At 60.2% G+C, this 20,018-nt stretch overlaps 1 protein-coding gene across 2 annotated transcripts in view; it reads right to left on the reverse strand.

Annotated features, from left to right (window-relative positions):
• Positions 1–20,018, reverse strand: part of KIRREL1 (kirre like nephrin family adhesion molecule 1) — an 83,607-nt gene that overhangs the window by 8,858 nt on the left and 54,731 nt on the right. For both annotated transcript variants that reach the window (XM_047704582.1, XM_047704581.1), the window contains exons 2-4: positions 7,041–7,190; positions 5,214–5,363; positions 707–864 (exon numbers count right to left, since the gene is read on the reverse strand). In XM_047704582.1, the coding sequence (XP_047560538.1) occupies positions 707–864; positions 5,214–5,363; positions 7,041–7,190 (458 nt within the window). The remainder of the gene's footprint in view (positions 1–706; positions 865–5,213; positions 5,364–7,040; positions 7,191–20,018) is intronic.

The raw sequence follows: 20,018 nt of genomic DNA on the forward strand, positions 1-20,018 counted from the left end.
AGGTCACCCAGCCTGTCAAGGGCAGAGCTAACCCCGTTCTGCCTGGCGCTGCTCTTGGGGGCACACAGGTGAGCAGGTCTCCCACGGCACCCAGCAAAGGGCTGGGCACACCCGTGTGTTTGCCCGCAGCCGGCAGAAGCACCACCTCAGACTGGAGATGTGGATGCTCATTCCAGCGCCGCCCAGAACATCACCTGGTGACTGCCACAGCCTACTCACTCAGTCGTGCCGACCAGAGGCTGAAGGAAGAAGGCCGAGGGGTCGGTGGAGTGCAGCCTGAGCCACGCACAGACCCCAGCTCCGCTGCACACCAGCCCTGTGACCTCGGGCAAGGCATCAACCTCTCTGACCATCAGTGTCCCTCTTTGGTGAGTTGGAGAGAACACCAGCCTTATGAAACTCCCTTGAGGATCCAGAGGGACTGTCCATTAGGAGCTTAGCATGCACTGTGCCCAGGACACAGTAGGTGTTTAATCAGTGTATCTGGCATTAGCATTATTCTTCATCTCTGCTAGCCACTGAATGCACCAGTGCACCATGAACTTAGGCGGGAGGGAACACCCCTCCTTTCCTCTGGATCCCAGCTACACAATGAGGGTTTTACCAGATGACGTACGAGCTCTCCCGTCACATCTGTGCCCCCCGAATCTGGGTCAGGCCCACCTGGGATGGGGCTGAGGAGTCTGGGGGAGCAGCAGGGTCTCACCGTGCTGGCCACAGCGCCCTCTTGCTGTGTCCCATCCCGGAACCAGATGATGGTGGCGGCCGGCTTGGCATTGAAGGCTCGGCACGTGAGGTTGTGGGGGGTACCGGCTTGCAGCAGTATCACAGGGCCGCCATCGATCCTGGTGTCCTCTGGGGGGACTGCGGGGTGATTAGAGCCATCAGTCAGGGTGCGACTAAGCCCCTGACCCTGCCCGGCGTCCCTCCCGCTGCACGTCCGCTCCGTGGACGGCCGCTGCCGCCTAAACTTGCAATCCCTACACCTGTTGCCACCAGCGCAGCCCCCCAGCCCCAGTAGGTTCTTTCCCAGCCCATCTGGTGGATGAGGGGTACTCATCCGCAAACTGGGGAAGAGCTAGGCTCGGGGTGCAGCTCACACCCCGGGGGCCTCACAGGGGCACCTCACCCTGGGCCAGCCCGGTGAGCCAGTCTATCACAACTACCTCCCGAACGGACTCCCTGCCTCCAGTGCCCCCGGCAGACACATCCATCACCACTGGCAGGTTATTTTCTCCAGCGCAGCTAAGACGGTGCCCCCTCCTTGCCCAGACACTTCGGAGGGCTATGAAGTGCCGTGGGCGTGCTCACTAGCGTGTCAGCCTGCCGCTCAGGGTTCCCCCAGCCAGCCCTGCACTTTCTCGCCTCTGCTGTCCCTTCCACAGCCTGCTGCACGGGCCCTCCCGCCACAGCCGGCCCAGCGGTGGCACCAGGCAGGGGCTCTGAGCTCCTAACCGACCTCATATTGGTGTCACTTAGGATGACTGTTCGGGCCCCCTTCCCAACCAAAGCTCTTGTCCCCTGCTCCCTGGTTTTCTACCAACTCCAGGCCTAGAGGTGGCCACCGTCAGATCCTGCTAACCGCTTGAGGGATTGAATGGGTCTGATTTCTGATGCCAAGAAATAGGCCTCTTCTTGTCCTATCCCCACAGGCTCCAAAAAGCTCAGACGGTGAGAGGACACGTTCCCTGAAGGCAGGGCTGCTTCTTTCTCTGAAAGCCTGAGGTTTAGCCGACCTTGGCTGACAGCAGGTCCACCGGGAGCGCAGCTGAACGAGTAAATAAGGGACTAAAGTGGCAAAGGCGGGATTTTGGGATTTCGGTGACCGTCCTTCTGGTGCCCCCGTTGTCGTCAGGCCAGCAGTGGGAAAGGGCTTGGTTTGCCTTCTGCTGGGAAGACCCAGGGAGCGCTCGGTGAGGAAACCCTTGAGAGCAGGTGCTGGAGGCCCACAGAGCCTCACGGCGGGCAGGGCTGCCCCGGGGTGTAGGAAAGGCCGGTCTTGCGCTGCAGTTTCTGCTAGAAAGGAACCATCTGCACCCGTCTCTCTTCCGCTCAACTCATGCACACAGAGGAGCAGAGTTTCCGAGCAAGCTGTCCTGATGTTACACCCCTGTGTACGGCTGGTCACCTGTCGTGTGATCTTGGGTGAGGCCCTCGGGGGAGAGTCTCTCTTCAGCAGGGATGTGGCACTGCCTAACCCGGGGGCCCTCATGAAGGTCAGCAGGGGCGCTGGGTATGGACTGCGGTGTGCAGGCCCGGGTGACTATTTGCCGCGTTTGCACTGCTGCTCGGACGAGAGCCAGCAGCACCCCTGGCTCTGGGCCAACAGATCAGTGGAGTCCCCGCCGCCTCCTCTTTGCTTAGGGCTCTGCCCAGTTCCCGTGTACACATGTGGAAGTGGGGTGCGAAGGAGAGACGTGGATGTAGAGCCCCCACTTGGGGTCTCCTGGTCTGCGTGGGCCCCTCCGAGGTCACACCTGCGGTCTCACCCAGGAAGGACATCCTGGATGGGCAGAGATCCTGTCCATCTGCGGGGGACAGTACTCCCTGGGTCATATGGAAGGCGTCGCCTCCCTTAGGCTCTCCCCTCCCTGGAACGCTGGCCCTTTCCCCTCCTTCAGGCAAGACCATCCATCTGTCGCTAACCCATCTTTCTCTCCATTTCTGGGGCAAAGGAGAATTGTCTGCTCTGCGGTCAGGGGGCGCGTGTCCGTGTGGCTGCTTGTTTACAAACACATTTTCATAATTTGTGGCAAATCTGTATGTGGGTCTGTGGCCTCAGTTTCCTCGTTTGTAAAGTTTTAAAAATAACATAGACTCCTCTTCCCCAGCAGCGATGCTGTGAAGTCGACTGGAGACCCCAGACGTGCAGCCGGTGAGCTGTGACGCGATCGAGTGTTTCCGCCGCTCGCGGGAAGCTGACCACAGGGCCCAGTTCCACGCGTATGTGACTGCATCCGACACTCCCGCAAAGCGTACTTCATTAATCCTTTCGTGGTAAATACCATGGGCCCCAAATGCCCGACGAGGTCCCTGAGGCTCAGAGAGGTTACGAAGTGTGCCCTGAGGCAGGAGAGGGAGTTAAGCAGCATGGCTGGTGGGGGCCAGGCCCACCGACCCTGGGACCCTGGAGCCCTGCCCCCATCCCCACAGGGCAGGGAGTGGGAGGGGGAGGCTGTAGGCCTGCATGTGGGCGCTGTGTCTGCAGGGGAGTGGGAGGCCGCTGCTTAGTCCTGCCGCAGGGAGAAGGAAAGGCTGCTGCTGCACGAGGAAGGCAGACGAGTGGGGTGGGCAAACAAGGGCTGTGGCTGCATATGGGGGGGTCTGCCGGCCACTGGACGCAGGCCACTCTCCACTCTGCTCAGTCTCCAGGACTGGTACCGTGAGCAACGGTGTACAGAACCGGGTGAACAGGGAGCGTGGGAGACGAGGCCTGTCTTCTTTGCCTGCACACGGCTGCAGGTGGCAGGGGGTCTGAGAGAGATAAGCAAGCACGAACCTCTCACTCTTTTTCTTCTTGGGGACTGTCCTTGCCCCCCAGACCCCCCAAGCCCCCAGATAGGCTGGGAAGTTCCACACACTGCACACAGACCATACCCTCCAAATGAGCCACCCAGCGGCCCCACCGTGGGCTCTCCCTCAGTGGCTTGCAGGCTCTTTAACAAGATACTCTTCCGTCTAGGGCCCTCATTCATATTCCCCCTCCAGGAGGCCTTTCTTGAACAAAACAAGCCACTGGATGCCATTATAAGCCCCATTCCTGCTATACCTAGGGGCTTAGCTGGCTTTGTCTCATGTTTGCTGCTCTGTCTCTGGGGGTCTGGGGCAGGAGAGGGGAGGGAGGACCAGGGGCTTCTTGTTGGGATGGGAGTCCCCTGGTGAGAAGGAGGACCTCCAGGATCCACAACAGAGGCAGTTAGGGAGGGAAAAGAAGACAGACGGACTGCCGAGAATCTCGTGGTTCCCTTTGATGGCCTGGCTGGCGTGGGCTCACACACACCCAGGAGGGATGGGAGGTGCTGTCGTGGTGCCCCATGCTCATCCCTGGCGGCCACCCGACTCTCTCCCTGATCTCAGGCTTGCACCTTGCTCACGAGAGAGGAAGTGCGAGCCCCCTCCCCCCAGGCTGGAGTCCTTGTTGCCCTGTCACCTCCCTGCCCAAGCCCTAGTGGTTCACAGCTGCCTGGGCAGAGCGGCTAAGAGAAGGCTGATGTCACCATGCTGCCTTACAGATGAGCAAACTGAGACCCAGGGTTTGTGACCCTTTAGGGTCCCAGTGCCAGAATGGGCCAGGGCTCCTGACCTCCAGCTCCTAGTTCAGCCCTTCCAGACACAAGGATGACCTCCTGCCCCCTTCTCACTCCCACTCTCCCGCCAGGTAAAACCTTCCTGTGTCCGAGCTCGCGGCCTCAGTTCTGCTCTCCCCCATCATTCCAGGGGCTTCTCCCACGTTGCTGGTTTCGGGCAATGAGATGGAAAAGAGGGAGCCCAACAGAGCACATGAAGGCAGCAGAAAGTGGCAGGACAGCATGGAGGACAAAAGGGAAGAGGGAGGCCCCGGGCAGAGGAAGCCCAGCAGAGGCAGAGGGAGAGCACCAGGCTGGAGGGAGCCAGAGGGGGTGTCCCAGCCTGCCTCCTGCAGGGGCCAGTCCCCACATTATGCAAATGGCCCGGGGGTTCTCACAGAGGGACATCTGCTCTGCTCCAGCAGGACCCAGCCCACCACCCCAGTTCTCAACCCTCCAGCTCATTCCTCTGGTCTTGCTCCCCGGCTCCCAGAAGGGCCTCCAGGGGACTCTCAGTGGCCAGAGAGGAAGAGTGGTGAAGGGGAGTATGGGCTGAGTGAGGATGAAAGAGAGCTGCTGGGGGCAGCTGCTGGGGCTGGAGGCAGCCGTGGGGAGGGCGGGAGAAGCTCTTCACCGACAAGCCTGGGCCAGGAGCAGGTGCATCTCCACCCCAACTCTTCTGCCCTGGGGGAGCCCTATGTCCAACAGATAGATCCCAACCCACTGGGCACAGAGGATGCCAGGCCTCATGTGCCCTCGGTCCCACCAGTGGGGGCCCACAGCCCGCTTTACCCTCTTCTGCTGGACTTGGCTTTGCACAAAGTTTAGAGAGGATGCGGGAGGGCAGTGGGGACAGACAAGTGGCCAGGAAGAAGGGAGGAGTCACGGGGATAGGAGAGAAAGAGCAGGAGGAGGGCAGAGCATTACTGAGCACGGTGAGCTTGGCCCGCCGCGAGCGCAGGGCGGCCTCTGTGGCCTGGCACTCGTAGGAGGCGTCGTCAGACAGCTCGGCGTCCGTGATCTCCAGGTTGTACTGCCCGGCATCCGCGGAGCCCACGACCCGGTACCGTGGCCAGGCTGCAGGGACACAAAGGGCGAATGAGGCGAGCCCTGCCCCAGCCTGGGACCCGGCCTACCAGGGGCCCCTCTCTCCCCATGGCTGCACTCCTCCCGCCATCCTGGCCTGGGACCCCATCCACAGAGCCCCAGGTGTCACATTCCCATGTCACAGCCTCCTACAGACAGGCTGGGGGCCCTAGAGCAGGAGCGATGGGGACACAGAAGGGGCAGATGAGCGGAATTTCTGGAGCTGTTTCCAGACCAGCGTCCCTTGTAATAACAGGAAAGGAGGAGAAAAAAAGCTGAGAGAAAGGGAGAGGGGGAGGGCATGTGGGCGCTGGAAATATAGGGCATCGCAGCACAGACGGGGCTCCCTGGGGCTGGAGGGCGGGCGAGCCGAGGCAGGCCAAGGCCATGCCTGCACTGGCCGTGCCGGGGATGGACGCGGCAGGGCCCTGCCCCTGAAGGAGCCCTGACCCACACAGGCCCTGGGGAAGCCACGGCTGCTGCGGCAGGTGGGCCTCGGAGCCGCTGGCCCCCTCCGGCTCTGCCCTCCCCTGCAGGCTCGAATGCCCTCCCCTGTCCCTCTCTCCTGGGCTCCCCACCGGCTCGCTCCCATTATCTCCTTCTGTCCAGGGCTTATCGATCCTTCTCACTCCATATCCATTGATCTCTCTCTCCCAGTTTCTCTTTCTTTCTATCGTCGATAGATCCACTAGCCCATCTCCCTCCTCTGCACGGACAGACTTCCCTCACCTGTGCTAATATGCAGACCCCACAGCAAATAATCTCAACCCCTGGACAACAAAAAGAATAAGGATGTGTAGCCCTTCCTGGGCTTCCGCATGATGCCGCTTCCCAGCGGTCTCTCATTTGGCTCAGAACTCACGAATGCCGCACGGGATCCCCTGAGTTCTACAGCTGTTTTACACGGTGGTAAACTGAGACCCAGAGAGGTGCAGGCTTTCCTAAGGTCGCCCAGCTCACCAGCAGCAGAGGCAGCCCCAGAACCCAGGGGCCATCCTCTCCGCCGCGGCCAGGAGGCCTTCCCCAAAGTGCCCTTCCTTGTTCTGGAATATAGGAGGTCATTGGTTCGTTCTGTCTCCCTGAATCGCCTCACAGCTTGGGCACAGGCTGCCCAACACCCGATAAAGGCTTCTCACACAAACACGGACATCGGCGCCCAGGCTGACGCTACCGTGACTTTTTGGCCTCAGAGCAGACGTGGCCTGGGCAGGGGCAGGAGGGAGTCTGGAGCAAAGCCAGCCTGGCAGGAGGGACCTGCGGGACAGAGGGTCCCCGCGCTCTCTCCCAGCTCTCACAGGACACTCTGCGGTCTCCTGCCCCTCCGGCCTTACCTCTTTCTGCCTGGAGCACCTCTCCTGGCGTCTGTCTCAAGCTCTCTTACGTAAAGGTCTCAAGCTCTCTTATGTAAAGGTCTCTCATTTCCCCTCAATCTCTCAGGTTCTTGTTGCCTTTCTTGAACCAGTCAGCAGCCGGAGAAAACGTAGAGCTTCAGGGTTGGGAGAGCAGGGGAGGCAGAGCTTAGGAGGGGAGGGCAAAGCTGGCCTCACAGAGATGGAGGAGGGGAGGCTGGAGCTCAGACAGGTAAGGGCCACGGGTCCAGAGGCCTATGCTGGGGAGGGGTACAAAGACAGGATGTCCGAGTGCCAGGCCGATAGGCCACCCACTCACCTTTGAGGCCCTGGCCCATGCCCAGCGCCAGCCCGTCCTTGGTCCATTGCACGATGCCAGAGTAGTTGAGCAGCACACAGGGGAGCACGGCCCGCTGTCCTGCCACCACCGTCTGGTCAGCTGGCTCCTGGCTGAAGCGGGTCTGGGTCCCTGGCAAAGCCAAGCCGGCACAGAGTAAGGACGTGCGGGAGGGAAGTGCTCCAGCAAGGGGCCGCCCTCCCTGGGCCCCATCCCTGCCCTCCTATCCCTGCCCCATCCAGCCCAGCCCCTTCCCGCCAAGATGCCATATGCTGGCCCTGGATTCCTTATCCTCACCCCGACCCTGCCCCAGAGGGACAGGTTTCAGGGAGGGGGCGCTCAGCAGGGCAGTGTTACAGAGGGCTTGAGATGAGGCTAGTCCCCTCCTCCCATGCCACAGACAGGACACTGAGGCCTGGGGATGGGGACAGGTGAGGGGGAGTGAGGGGCAGAGTGCGGAGTCAAACCTGAGCTTCGGCCCTCCAGGTCCTGGTCCTGTCCCGCCACCTGCCGCCTCACCCCCAGCCCTGTTCCCAGGTGCTGCACCCAGGAGCAGAGCCGCTGGCCCCGCACCACCCCTGCAATCCCAGAGTGTGACTACGGCACAGTACCCCTGCCCGCACATGTCCTGTCAGCCATCGCGGGTAGCACATGTGTGCTTCGGGGACGGCGCACCCAGTGGGCACACAAGGGTAGACTCTCCGGGCAGGCATCTCACATGGGTGAACACCAGCGTCCTGGGGTCGGAGCGTCCACAGCAAACCTCTGAGCCCACTTCTTGGCACTCCCACCCCGTCCCGCGCGTCTGCCCCTTGCCCCCGAGCTCCAGGGCACGCGTGCATACACGCGGACACACGGACCCGCACTGTGCCGCCTGCGTGGTGGGAGCCAGGCGCGCGTGTGACTTTGTTCCTCTCTCCCCACCCCGGGCTGTGGAGCCACACATGGCTGCCCGGCTGGCAGCCCGGCCCGGAGCGTTTGATTAGAGAGCTGCAGAGTAATTGCCTTTAATTGTGGGGCCTAAATGGAGCAGGGAATTGGATTGTGGTAGCTCCTCCTCCCTGAGCTCCCACCCCTGAGAGCCAGAGCTGGTCTGCTGCTGGGGCAGGCTGTGGGAAGGGGGAGATGGCAAAGGGAGAGGTCGGGGGCTTCCTAGCTTCATCCCCAATCTGTCACACTGCTGCAACCAAAATCAGCTTTGCCCCGGCTCAGGGGACTCCGCTCTCATGTTTCCCTCCCCAGCTCCCACGGCTCTGCGGAGACCACATTCCCCAAATCCAACCCTTTCCACAATTTCTCTGCACCTCCATCACTCCAGTGCGTAGGGGGAGGGAACTTGTCGCCATTCTGAGGGTCGCCCCCTTCTGAGACCTCCCTCTAAGCCACCAGCGACAGGACCGAGGTCTTTTTTTTTTTTTTTTAAGATTTTATTTATTTATTTGACACTCAGAGATCACAAGCAGGCAGAGAGGCAGGCAGAGAGAGAGAGGAGGAAGAAGGCTCCCTGCTGAGCAGAGAGCCCAATGTGGGGCTCGATCCCAGGACCCGGAGATCATGACCTGAGCTGAAGGCAGAGGCTTTAACCCACTGAGCCACTCAGGCGCCCCAGGACCCAGGTCTTATCCCCTCCCTTCTGTTTCCTCCTCCAGCTCCATATCTCCCCATCTTTCCAAATTGGTCCCACATTCCCTTCTTCCAGGAAGCCCTCCTGGATTGATCCCTTAGTTCCTTGGACAAACAGCTTGTCCCATCTCCCAGCCCTGCTGTCACAGCTCTATCCATGCATTTCCTGTCCCAGACTCTAAGAGCCTATGCCCATGTTTTCACCGTGAGGTAGAACGCAGCGGGTAGGCGAGCGTGTTTGTCCTCTTCATCTACCAGAAGAGGAACCTGTCCTCCAAAGCCAAGGCCCACATTCCTTCCTCTGAATCCCCCTGGAATCCCCCTGATATCCACATTGTCTGCTGTGCACAAAGGGGCCCGAGAGAGAGGGGCAGGGCTGGGAATGATGGCCAGCGTATGATTTAATACAACGAGGCAGCCTCTTTACTCTCGGTGAAGCGCACAAATCCAGTTCCTTGGGTCTGCAGGGGCCGGGAAGTTAGCAAGAGGGTCCCTCCCCCCACTCCATGGGCTGCTGACTCAGCCCACCGGACATCCTTCCGTGGCTCCTGAAGAGGCCAAGGATAAGGCTCGCCCACATCTCCAGGGATTCCGGGGCAGGTGTTGAGATCCTGGGGGAGGGGCGGGTCAGGTGAACAGGCAGCATTATTAATTCAGGCATTGCCCTCATTATTATTCAAATTTATTCATATCCTTGCGCATTTGCTAGTGCAGCTCCATGCTGCAAGGTCCCGAACGTTTCTCCTTCCCCTTCCCACAGCCCCAGAGCCCAAGTCAAGGTCTTGGGAGTGGGCTGGCCGGCAGTCCCCGGCTCAGAGATGAGACTCTGTTCAAGGCTTTGCTGCACGGGCCCGGACAACCTGGTCTCCTGGCGACATCTCCAGCAAATGCTGAGGAGCTGCTCTTTGTCCACAGGTCACAAGCAAGCAGGATGGAGGGGGAGCCCTTGTGGTCAGAGTCAGAGACCAGGGACAGGGAGCAGCCCGAGGGGGGAGCGTTATGGCTGGGGCGCATCACTCCCCCACCCCTCAACAACCCGGGCCTTGCTCACCTGCACCACCAGGAGTGTGGACAAGGACTGCAGGGGGACTTTTAGGAGCTCAGGTGTAGGAGACAGACTTCAGTTTGCATAATGCCTCTGCCTCTTCCTGACCATGACCTTGGCCAAGTCCCTCTCTGAGCCCTACCTCCAGGGCTCCCTGAAGGGTAATGCGATGAGGGGTAGGACAGGCCTGGGACAAACCCTTGCCTATGCTCACTCACTGGTAGCCATGCCCCGTATCTATCCCGGGCGGCTACATAGTCAGGCGCCCCCAGAAACCCTAGCAAGGACATGAGAGAGAAGGCAGTTTAGTCGGGAGACAGGGGTGGAAGCAAAGACTCTGAAGTATCCAGAGAGGAGGGGCACACCAAGAGGTCTCGGGGACTGTCCTCAGTGGCAAAGCCCCTGGATCCTGACCCTGCAAAACTCACAAGCGAGTTTGCCCCCAAACAGCCCCCACAGTCAAGATGGTGCCGAGACAGGCCCCACTCTGCAGGTTGGCTCTGGGGAGGGGAAGGCCCCACGCCGCTCTCTCCTCTGCACACCCCAGGCTCCTGTCACCCTTCCAAGGCCTTGCCCAGTCCATTCCAGGATCGGGGAGGGGGATCTGCTGCCCCCATTCCCTTGGGATTCCAAGAGTTACTTCCTCTGGGAAGTTTTCCTTGACTTCCCAATGCCCTGGGAGCCCCTTTTACTCACTTCTTACCTCTACGATCATACGTTCCCCACGGCACTGCCCGTCCCTGCCAAGAGCCCAGGGGACTCCAAGTCCAGGTTGGGTCCCTCAGAGCTCTGGCTCTTCACCCAGCACAGCCCGGCTGGCAGGCCCACGGGTGTTCTGAAGCAGCGAGCGGCCCTGCTCTGTGACCCACACCCCCACTGCCCCCCAGTGAGGGACAGGAGGCAGAGGGCTAGCCAGGCTCCCAGGCTCCGTCAGAGGCACGGGCAGGGCAGGGACATAGAGGGACAGGCTGGGTTCTCCATGCAAGGAGACAGGTACAGTGCTGGGGGCAGGGTGCACAGACAGTCCTGAGAGGTTCCCTGGAGGAGGGAGTGTGGACCAGAGCTGGGACGGGTGGGGGAGGCAGGATCCAAGGTTCTAATGCAATGACAGGATTGCTGAGGAAAAGCCTAGGAAGTAAGCAGTGAGGGGGAGACACTGGACAGGGCACCACAGCAGGGGCAGACGTGTCCTGGTGGCGTGACGACAAAGGAGGAGGTAGGGAGGGATGTCCCCGCATGTCACAGAGGCACCAAGAGCCCATCCTGGTGGCCTAGCAAGGACACACACACACACACACACACACACACACACACACACACATGCCCCCGAGGCCCTGGGGCCTCGGGCCTCCACCATCTGTGCCTGAGCGGAGCCCACACTGCAGGTGGGGGCCGGATGGCAGTCCCGCCCAGGGCCTGCACCCCGCTCGCAGAAATAAAGCCAGCAGCAAACAGAAACACACGAGCATGGCTCAAGGCAGCAGGAGGGAACTCGGGTGGGCCTGAGTGCAGGCAGCCCACGACCACGGTCCCGCCTCGCCCGCCCTGCTCGCCCTGACCGGCAGCCCTGGCCCGGGGACCGCACGAATCTGCAGGTGGGCTCTGGAATGAGTTCCTACGGGCTGTGATCCGTGGCCGCCCTGTCTCCACAGGCGTGAGGAAGCCTTAGCAGCCATCACGAAGACAGGTGGGGAAGGACATGTGGCCACAGGCACCAAGCCACACAGACCCACGGGAGGCTGGTGGGGTGGGGGGCAAAGCCAGACACCCACACAGAGGCTGGGGAGAGCCAGGGACAGTCCTGACACCGGAGGAGAAGCACCAGTGAAGGCAGATCTTGGTGAGAAGGAGGCCGGGAGAGGACAAGGCAGGCCCAAGGCAGTGATCCAGGGGGGAAGGCAGCAGGCAGGACCAGGTGACAAGAAGACCCTGAATGTCACAGGCCAAGGCAGAGCAGCAGGAAGGCTCAGGTCCTGAAAATGGAGGAAGAGAGGTGGAGAGCAGGGGCATGGGAGCCAGCCTGGCCACGGGACCAGGCACCCCTACATTCGGTGTACTTCTCTCCTTTAGACACGCACAGTGAGGCTGGGGTCTCAGACTCTTGGCGTTCCCCTCCCCCAGGGGCCCATGGGACAGGAAGCTCCCAGGAGGCTCAGCCAACAGGGTGGGGAGGGCAAGGGGAGCACAGAGGGACCCTGGGGAGAAATGAGGAGAGTGCCGGGTGGGGGAGCATCATGGGGGGTGGGGGGCTCTGTGCTTTTCACACAAGCTGAGGAGGGGTCAAAGCTGTAGAAACCCCCATTCCCACCTTCCCCACGCCCCTCCCCCCATCACTGCCAGCCCCACCCTGCCTGGCCCCCACCCCAACTCAAAGCTCCTGGGCCAGACTGGTCACAGCTCCCTCCCCCATTCTTCCCGCATTGTTTGGGCTTCTGGTTAGAGCACTTCTCCCAGCCTGCCTTGGATTAAAAGTTACTCATGTGTGCGATTCTGTCTCTCCCACTCTCCTGGGAGCCTCTGCAAAACAGAGACGCTTTGATTTACCTTTCTTGTCCCCTCAATCGGAGCAGCGCCCCTTAGTAAGGATAAGTCCCAATTATGCGAAGCCAGCTACGTGCCAGCACCAGGCAGATGCACTACAGACCTCACTCCCAGCATCTCAGTCCCTGCTCGGTGCGGCTGGTATGTCCGTTCCGCACAAATGGGAAACGAGGCTCCGGGCGCTTAAGCAGAGATGGGAACGGACGCGCGGCTTCTTGGCAGTAGGGCCACGAGCCACGCCCCGGGAGCGTCCAAGAAGCCCTCCCTGGAGGCACCGGCCTCAGGCCCCTACCCACTACTTCTGGTCCCCACTCGGAGACTCCCACTTCCAACTTCATCCTGCTGGCCTCTGGGGGGGTGGCCAGGACCCCGAGGCCACGAGGGAGCTGATCCGCAGGCTGCCACCAGCCGCAGGAGGAGCTTGATCCGAGCATCCTGACGCGGAGGGACAGTGGCTCCCAAGGCGGAGACGACGCCAGTGGCATCCAGAGAGGTCTCAGGGATTGGAGAAACCGTGAGTGCTAAAAGCCAGCGTCCACCTCGGGAGTTATAACAAACACCCCTGCTGACCCAGCCAGTCCCTGGCCCAGTGCCACCCTGAGGCTAGCTCACTTCCACAGCCCGTGAGGCACTGCCACTAGCCTCCCCAGTAAAGATCTGAGGCTCAGAGAAAAGCAACTTCCCTCCAGCCACACAGCTGGTGAGTAGCGGGCCAGTAAGCAAAGCAAGGGGCCAGGACACCTGGCTCTCATAATGCCACCACACCAGCCCAGCTCCTGCTGCCTCCCGGCTCTCACCAACCCCCAGGACCTCCTGGCCCAGACCGGCCACTGTGCAGACTGGACGCCTGGTGCCTTGCCAGCCCCCCTCGATGCCACCCCCTCTCTGTGGAGAACTTGTCCTCCTCCCCTCCTCAGCCCACATCTCCCTGGGGACACGGCCTTCCAGCTCTGCTCCCAAGAGTGAGGCCAGGAGAGGCTGCCTGCCCCCGGGGTCTTCCCCCGGTCCTGCTGGGCCTAGTGAGGACAGAGGTCAAGTCGCACTTCTGATTCTGACCTAGAAGTGATCTCCAGCTCTGTCCTAGAGGATGGAGATGCCTCACAGATTCTCAGACACACCGCACTTATGTCTTGTGGGCACGCACGTACAATAACATGTGAGCATCCACATCCCCCGGTGCAAACACGTGTGCACACACGTGTGCATACCCGCTCTCACACAACCGCATTCAAGTTCACGCTTCGGCGCTCACGTCCTGGCACCCCGTGCCCTGGTGGTCACATTCCCAGAGCCCTGCCCGCCAGGCCAGCCAGGAACCAGAGAGGGACTGGGGCCGAGTGCGGGAGGAAGCGGAGGAAGCCAGGCTGCAGGAGAAGGGTTGGTGGAGACCAGGCCTCGTCTCCCCGGATTTATCAAACGCCAGTAATGAGCCCCCCGGGCGGAGCGGTCCCCACGCTCTGCACTCCAGATTGCTGCTGGTTCAAAGGGAAGCCTTTGATTCGCACCGACAGCTTTCAGATGGAACTAAATCTCTCCACACTCCACCCCTCCTCCTGCCACACGGCCCCCCTCCCCGCTCTCACATCTTCACCGCCCCTTCATCCCCCCTCCCCAGACTTTCTCCCCCAGCCCAGCCATTCCCTTCCTGCTCTATGAAAAATACAACAGCCAGGGAGGGCCCCTCCCGTTGGCTTCTCTCATCTCACCGAGAAAAGAGGATTGCGATTCTCCAGGCTGGGCCAGCAGAGGGGAAAAGAGAGGAGAAAGGGAGATTTGCACTTTTGATAGAAGAGGAGAGAAGGCAGGAGAAGGCAGGGAGAGAGGGAGGGCAGGAGGGGCGCTGGCTGGGGCAGAAAGACAGAAGGCCAGGCAGCACACAGGGACACACAGATGCAGACAGGCGAGGCCTCGGGACCCTGGGACTGGAAGTTCCCCGCTGGCGCTGATGGGCTTGGGGACTGGGCTCTGCTGACCTGGGGCGCTCAGAGTCCAGCCCAGAATCAGACAATGTCGAAATGTAGTGTGGCTTTCGAGAAGCTCTGACAGGCGAGGAACCAGGGGTCAGGAAGCTCCCAGCGGGGACCTCAGGTGTAAGTAGACACCAGGTGGTACGGAGATCAGATGAAGCCCCAGGCAAGTTTGCGAACCTTCTGCCTATCACCACCCAACCCTGCTGCTGGCCAGGATTCATTTCACCACCTGAAGCAAAAACGTCCCTGGCCCTGGGCAGCAGGAGCCTCTGCCCTGATGACCTACCCACCAACTTTCCCCACCTTCCCACCTGGACGCCAAGCCACAGGCAGAACTGGTCTCTCCTCCCCCACCCCCCGCCTGCCTGGCCAAGCCAGCCGGACGCCCAGCTCCAAGGCTGGGGTATGGTGGGGACGGCCGAAGGGGAATCTTTCCAGGGACCAGATGGGATTTTACAAGTGGCCACAATCTGGCCCAGTTTCCTTGCATCTGAGCAGACCACAGAGGCTGGCTGTGGAGGCGGGTCCCGGGGCCTGGCCGGTACTCCCAGAGACGGGGAGCCTGAGTTTACTGGCCTGGGCCACCGGCTTAGTCACGGAGAAGCAGGAACAGAAATCCGAAAGAGGCAGGGGAACCGGCCCAGCACCACCTGCCGGGGAGGGCAGCCATGCTCTGGGCCGGAACTCAAGAGATGTGGGCTTATCTGGTCCTGCCTCTGCCCCCATCTGGCTGGTGACTCTGGGGAGGTCACGGTGCATCTCTGGTCTCGGTTTCCTGAAACTGTAAAGTGAGGTTGCTGAGCACTCGGCTCCTCAGGGCCTTCTGGTTCGGACGTTCTAGGACTCTACGGCATCGTGGGCCCTCCTGGGAACTCTGCCAGACATCGCCCACCCTCCCACTTCCCCCAGCAGGTGTGGAGGGAGGTCTGTGGGTTTGTGACACCAGGACAGTGGCTCAGAAGACCCAGATGGTGACCCAGCAGTGGGAAGGAAAGACATTCTTTGCTTCCCTGGCCAGGCGTTCCCCATCAGCGCTCCTGACCTCCCTCCGCAGGGTTCACAGTGGGGGGAAGGGAAGGTGAAGGGCAGGCAGGCCGTCCTGGTCTCTGAAGGGACCTGCCAGCCCAGGCCCACTCCCAAGGACTTGGAGCTCCCAGACTAACAAAGACTGGCAGGTGCAGCTGGAAACACGCCCCTCCCCCACTCCCATTTGGACCTCCAGCCCCCTCTGTCCTGCCAGCCGGGTGACACCTGGGCCAGACCTGATCTGACAACTCTATGCAAATGTGCCCTGGCAGGGGCCCCTGAGAATGTTTTATGGGAAGGACAAGGGCACGGAGAGCCCAAGTGGGGTTGGCTGGAGCAGGTATGACAGCGGGAGCAGGAAGGGGGGCAGTGGGGAGGGTGGACGGTTCTGCTGAAAAACCGAATTTCAATCTGGCTTCAGTGGGAAAGGGAAGGGCGGTGCGGGAGAGGAGGCAGGTGGCTGGCGAGGACTTAGCTCTGATAGGAGACAGAGGATAAGGGGAAGGCACACAGACAGAGAGGGGAGGAGAAGGACATCAGGCCTGGATGGTCACAGAGCCAGAGGCCGAGGAGATGGAGCCAGGCACCAGGAACTGGGGACAGGGCAGCAAAGCAAGCAGGTCCTCTGCCTCTGACCCCACCCCGTCTTGCACCCGCTGCTGCCCACCCCCCAACCCCAGCAGTCCCCAGGCCCATGGGGTGGGAGGAAAAGGAGCAGAGACACGGACAGTGACAGAGGACAGGATGGGAGGAGAGCCACAGACAGAAAGCAGAGAGCAAGGCAGATGACGTGGCAGTCGGAGGCAGGAACGGGGAGGAAGGACTGTTTCAAGGTGCGGTAAGGAAGGAGCTAAGGTGCCACTAGGGCACGAAAGAGAAGGGAACAAGACGGGAAAAGGAAATGAGAAAATCACATCAGAAAGAGAGTCTGGAGGTCAGAGTGGGACAGGGCCTTGATCACCAATCCCACACCTTTATTTGAAGAAATTGAGGGTCAGCCAAGACAGGTGCTTGGGCGGACCCGTCTCCAAGTCCCCGGTGGCTCGTGAGCCAGCCTCCCAGCTACCGAGGCCCATCTGCCGGCCGCCCAGACCCTGCTCATCCTGCATGGATGGCTGGCCGAGCAGGAGAGGGGCGACCAGCCCTTCCCTGGAAACCCTCCTTCACTAAGCCAAGGGAGGGAAAGGGGCAGCGAGAGGCAAGTTACAGAAAAGAAGGCTGGAAGACGGCTGGAGCCGGGGAGTGAGGGAGCAGGAGAAACAGTCCTGAGACATCTGGGAGAGGAAGGTGGCCTGGATGGCTGGCGAGGGGTGGGGTCTGAGCCCATCCTCTGGCCTCCTCTGGAGGCCTTAAGCATTCAGGTCAAGGGAAAGGAGGGAAATCCTTGAGAAAAGGAAGGGATTTCTGAAGGGATTAGCCGAGGAGGGGGAGGGCAAGAGAATGAGGTGACTCCGGGGTTGCTGAGGGCCAGGCCTGGTCTCTCCCCACAGAGCAGATGGTCCCAGTGACTGAAGCACCCGTCTCCCTCCTCAGGCCTCCTTGGGCACCTTCTCTGGGGGAGGGCTGGTGCACCAGGCCTCACCTCCCATGCGCCAGGCGTCACCTCCCACCATGCTGCCTGTCCTGGTGTCCAGCCCCATTCCCCGCCCGGGGACCTTCGGCACGCGGCCACAGGGCCTCCCCACAGACAAGAACAATGTCTACTTCTCTGCTGACTGGAACGTTCTGCTACCCTCTTATGAACGTGGCTCCTTCCAAGTACAGTCTGTGAGCAGCCAGAGTGGGACCCCCAGACCCCCCAGCAGGCTCACAGCCCAGGAAGACACACAGGCTGCTCCGGAGATGTCTCCTGGGCTTTCAGGAAAGGTGTCCAAAATAAACAGCATCAACTCAGAAACCCAGAAGACAGGGGCGGGCAGGGGCAAGGGGGGCATTCCCCCGTCACCCAGACATGGAGAGCCAGAGGGACACTCACTCTTCTCTCACCAGGGAGGGGCTCTTCGGTCAGGACACCTGTCTAGTTCTAAGCAGAACGAGCTTTATTGACCCCTGCCCCCCTCACACCCCTCCCCTCAAAATTAAAAAAGAAAGAGCCCAGCAGATCCCGGTGTTAGACTTTATCTCTAGCCAGAGCTGGGAACTCTTCCTCACAGATGACCTCACACATTCCTCCAGCAGCCCACGATGGACTGTCTGGCTCCAGGAGCCAGGCGGAAGGCACGGGGCGCAGACGGACACCCCCAACCCGGCCCCGGCTCCCCAAGAGCATCTCTGAGAAAGGCTGACTCGGCAGACACAGGGGTCTCCCGGGGCCCCCCTGCCCCAGGCCTTCATTACGAGCCCCCATGCCCAAGTTGAGGGACTGTGGCTCCCAAGAGAGGTTTGTATCCGCAGAGTTTGGCGACGGCACACGGCCGTGTGCTCCCCCGTCTGGAGGTATTCAGACAGGGTTGGGTGATGGCCTGTCAGCCACGTTCCGGAGGTGCTCTGGGTCGTGTGTAAGATCTCTTTCCAGTTCTGGTGCTTTAGGATTCTAGTCACACGTCTCACACATCCCCTCTTACTTAGACGCACACCTATCAAATGATCAATTCGTAACGGTTCAATCAAGGTAGACTGAAATGGCTTGCAGTACCGAAGTTTAGAGGAAGAAATTCTGCACAAAGCACGGGGACAGGGACAAGAACAGGTCCCTGAAAGGGTCTAGGAAGGAAAACTTCTGTCCCAGGGCAATTAATCGTGAAACTCAACAAGTCAGCGGTGGGGGCTGGACACGTCGTCGTGTTGATTTAGACCCATAGCCTAGTCTGCAGCAATACTGTATTTTATTCTGGTTCCTTTTCAACAAGTTGTCAACTCTCAGAGACAACAGATATAATCTTACATGCACATCCCTTCCAAAGAGACGAGTACAAAATGGCTTCGCACAGAGTAGGTGCTCCATAAATGCTTGTTGTTTATCTTAACCAACAATTAGTGGATAAAGCAACTAAGCCCAAAGTCAATGCAATTCAATTCAATATTTACCCATTCATTCCATAAATGTGTCCTTAGTGTCTACTGCAGAGCGAGCCCTGTCCTAGGCTCTGGGCTGGTCCTGTCCCCCGGAGCACAGTCCAGGAGACGCATCCAGCCATCCAGGCAACGCAACCTGTTGAGTGCCGGGATAGAGGAGAGGCAGGAGGGAAGCACCATAGAGCAGTGCAAACACTGCCTTTTTCACGTGTCTGACGTCCACACCCGCCTTCCCTTGGGACGACACCCACACCACGTTGGCCTTCGTGAGCTCTGGCCTCCTCCACTCATACAGGTTGGACATCGGACGCCTCGCTTGGCACACAGTGGCTATTCAATAAATACACACTTACTGCCTCCAAGTGCATTGAGCCCTGACGACAAGAAGGGTTTCAACAGCCAGGGAGCCGGGGGAGGGCACTCCAGACAAAGGGAGCAGCGGGAGCCAAGACGGGGAGACATAAAAGACCAGTGAGCAGTTGGAAGTGGCTGGAATTCAGGCACAGAAAGAAATCAGAACTAAGGTCGTATCGCTTTAAAAATTAAACAGCATCTCCTTCTGGGCATGTCTCTCTCCTCCAGAAAATTCGTTGTAGAGAGTGACTGGACATAGACAGAAGAGGTCTAGACAGAAGGACAAAAGCGGACACGGTGGCAGCGGGTCTGAGCGCTGCAGGGGGTCAGCCCCGTCAGGTGGGTCAGGAGGCGTGAGGTGGCTGTCTGGTGGGCGTGGGTGGGCGTGTGCATGTGTGCATGTGGGCTGGGGGGGCACGTGGGTCCTTGCGTGTGTCCACGTGTCCCGTGAGCTCGCTTCTGTGTGTCTTACACCAGTGTTGATATGCAGCCACCATGACATTTTAGGCTTTTCCAATTAATCTCCATTAAAAAGATTTCCCACAAAGTTGCTTCTGGAGCCCCAAGCTGGGGTCATCTGGATCAATCCTGCGTAAAGCAAAGCAGCTCCAACCGGCGGCTGAATCGATCTAACGTGGTTCATCCCCCACATGCAAGGGGCACGGAATGTTAATTTGCTGCAGCAAGCGAGGGAGTCCAGAGGCTCAGGCTCTGTAATTAACGGCTGCGGGCGCGGGCTCCCAATATGGCGGCTGTCAGTGGGCGGCAAACTCTGGGGTCTGTCTGCTCCCGATGGCTCCCGTCCTTCCCGCGTCAGTCTGCTTCTCAGCTGGGACACAAATGGCCACGGACAGCAGAAGCGGAGACCCAAGCCAGTCCTCTAAGCCCGCCGGAAGTTCATAGGACATTGGTGGGGAACGCAGTGGTGGTGGCCAACTGGGAGGCCACGACAGGGTCAGTCTGGCTATGCACACTGACTGCAGAAGCCAGAGCAGCTCTGAAGGAGGCGAGTACTTAACAGAAAGGGGGGGAGCAACCCACGTACATGCCAGTCATCCTATCATCACCTAGCACCCTTCATGTCCCCTCCTCCAGGCAGTCCTCCCGGAGGGGTTGTAAAGAAGTGTGGCCTTCCCCATCCCACCCCAGCCAAACCAGCCGCTCTGGTCTGGGTCCTCCTCAGCTTCCCACATGAGCCCTTCTCAACTCTTTGCTCACTTGTCTCTTCGGTCCGTGTTCTGTGTCTGCCTCAGGACCACCCCGACTCCGGGGGAGAAGCCAAGAGCATGTCCCCGTCGGAGCTACTCATAAAGCTTCACCGAGGACCACGGAAAGGAGGTTGGTGGGGTCTGCGGCGTGAGGTAAGGGTAAGACATGCAGGTGTAG

This window comes from Lutra lutra, chromosome 15, assembly GCF_902655055.1.
Source record: "Lutra lutra chromosome 15, mLutLut1.2, whole genome shotgun sequence".
In the NCBI taxonomy this organism is placed as follows: Eukaryota; Metazoa; Chordata; class Mammalia; order Carnivora; family Mustelidae; genus Lutra; species Lutra lutra.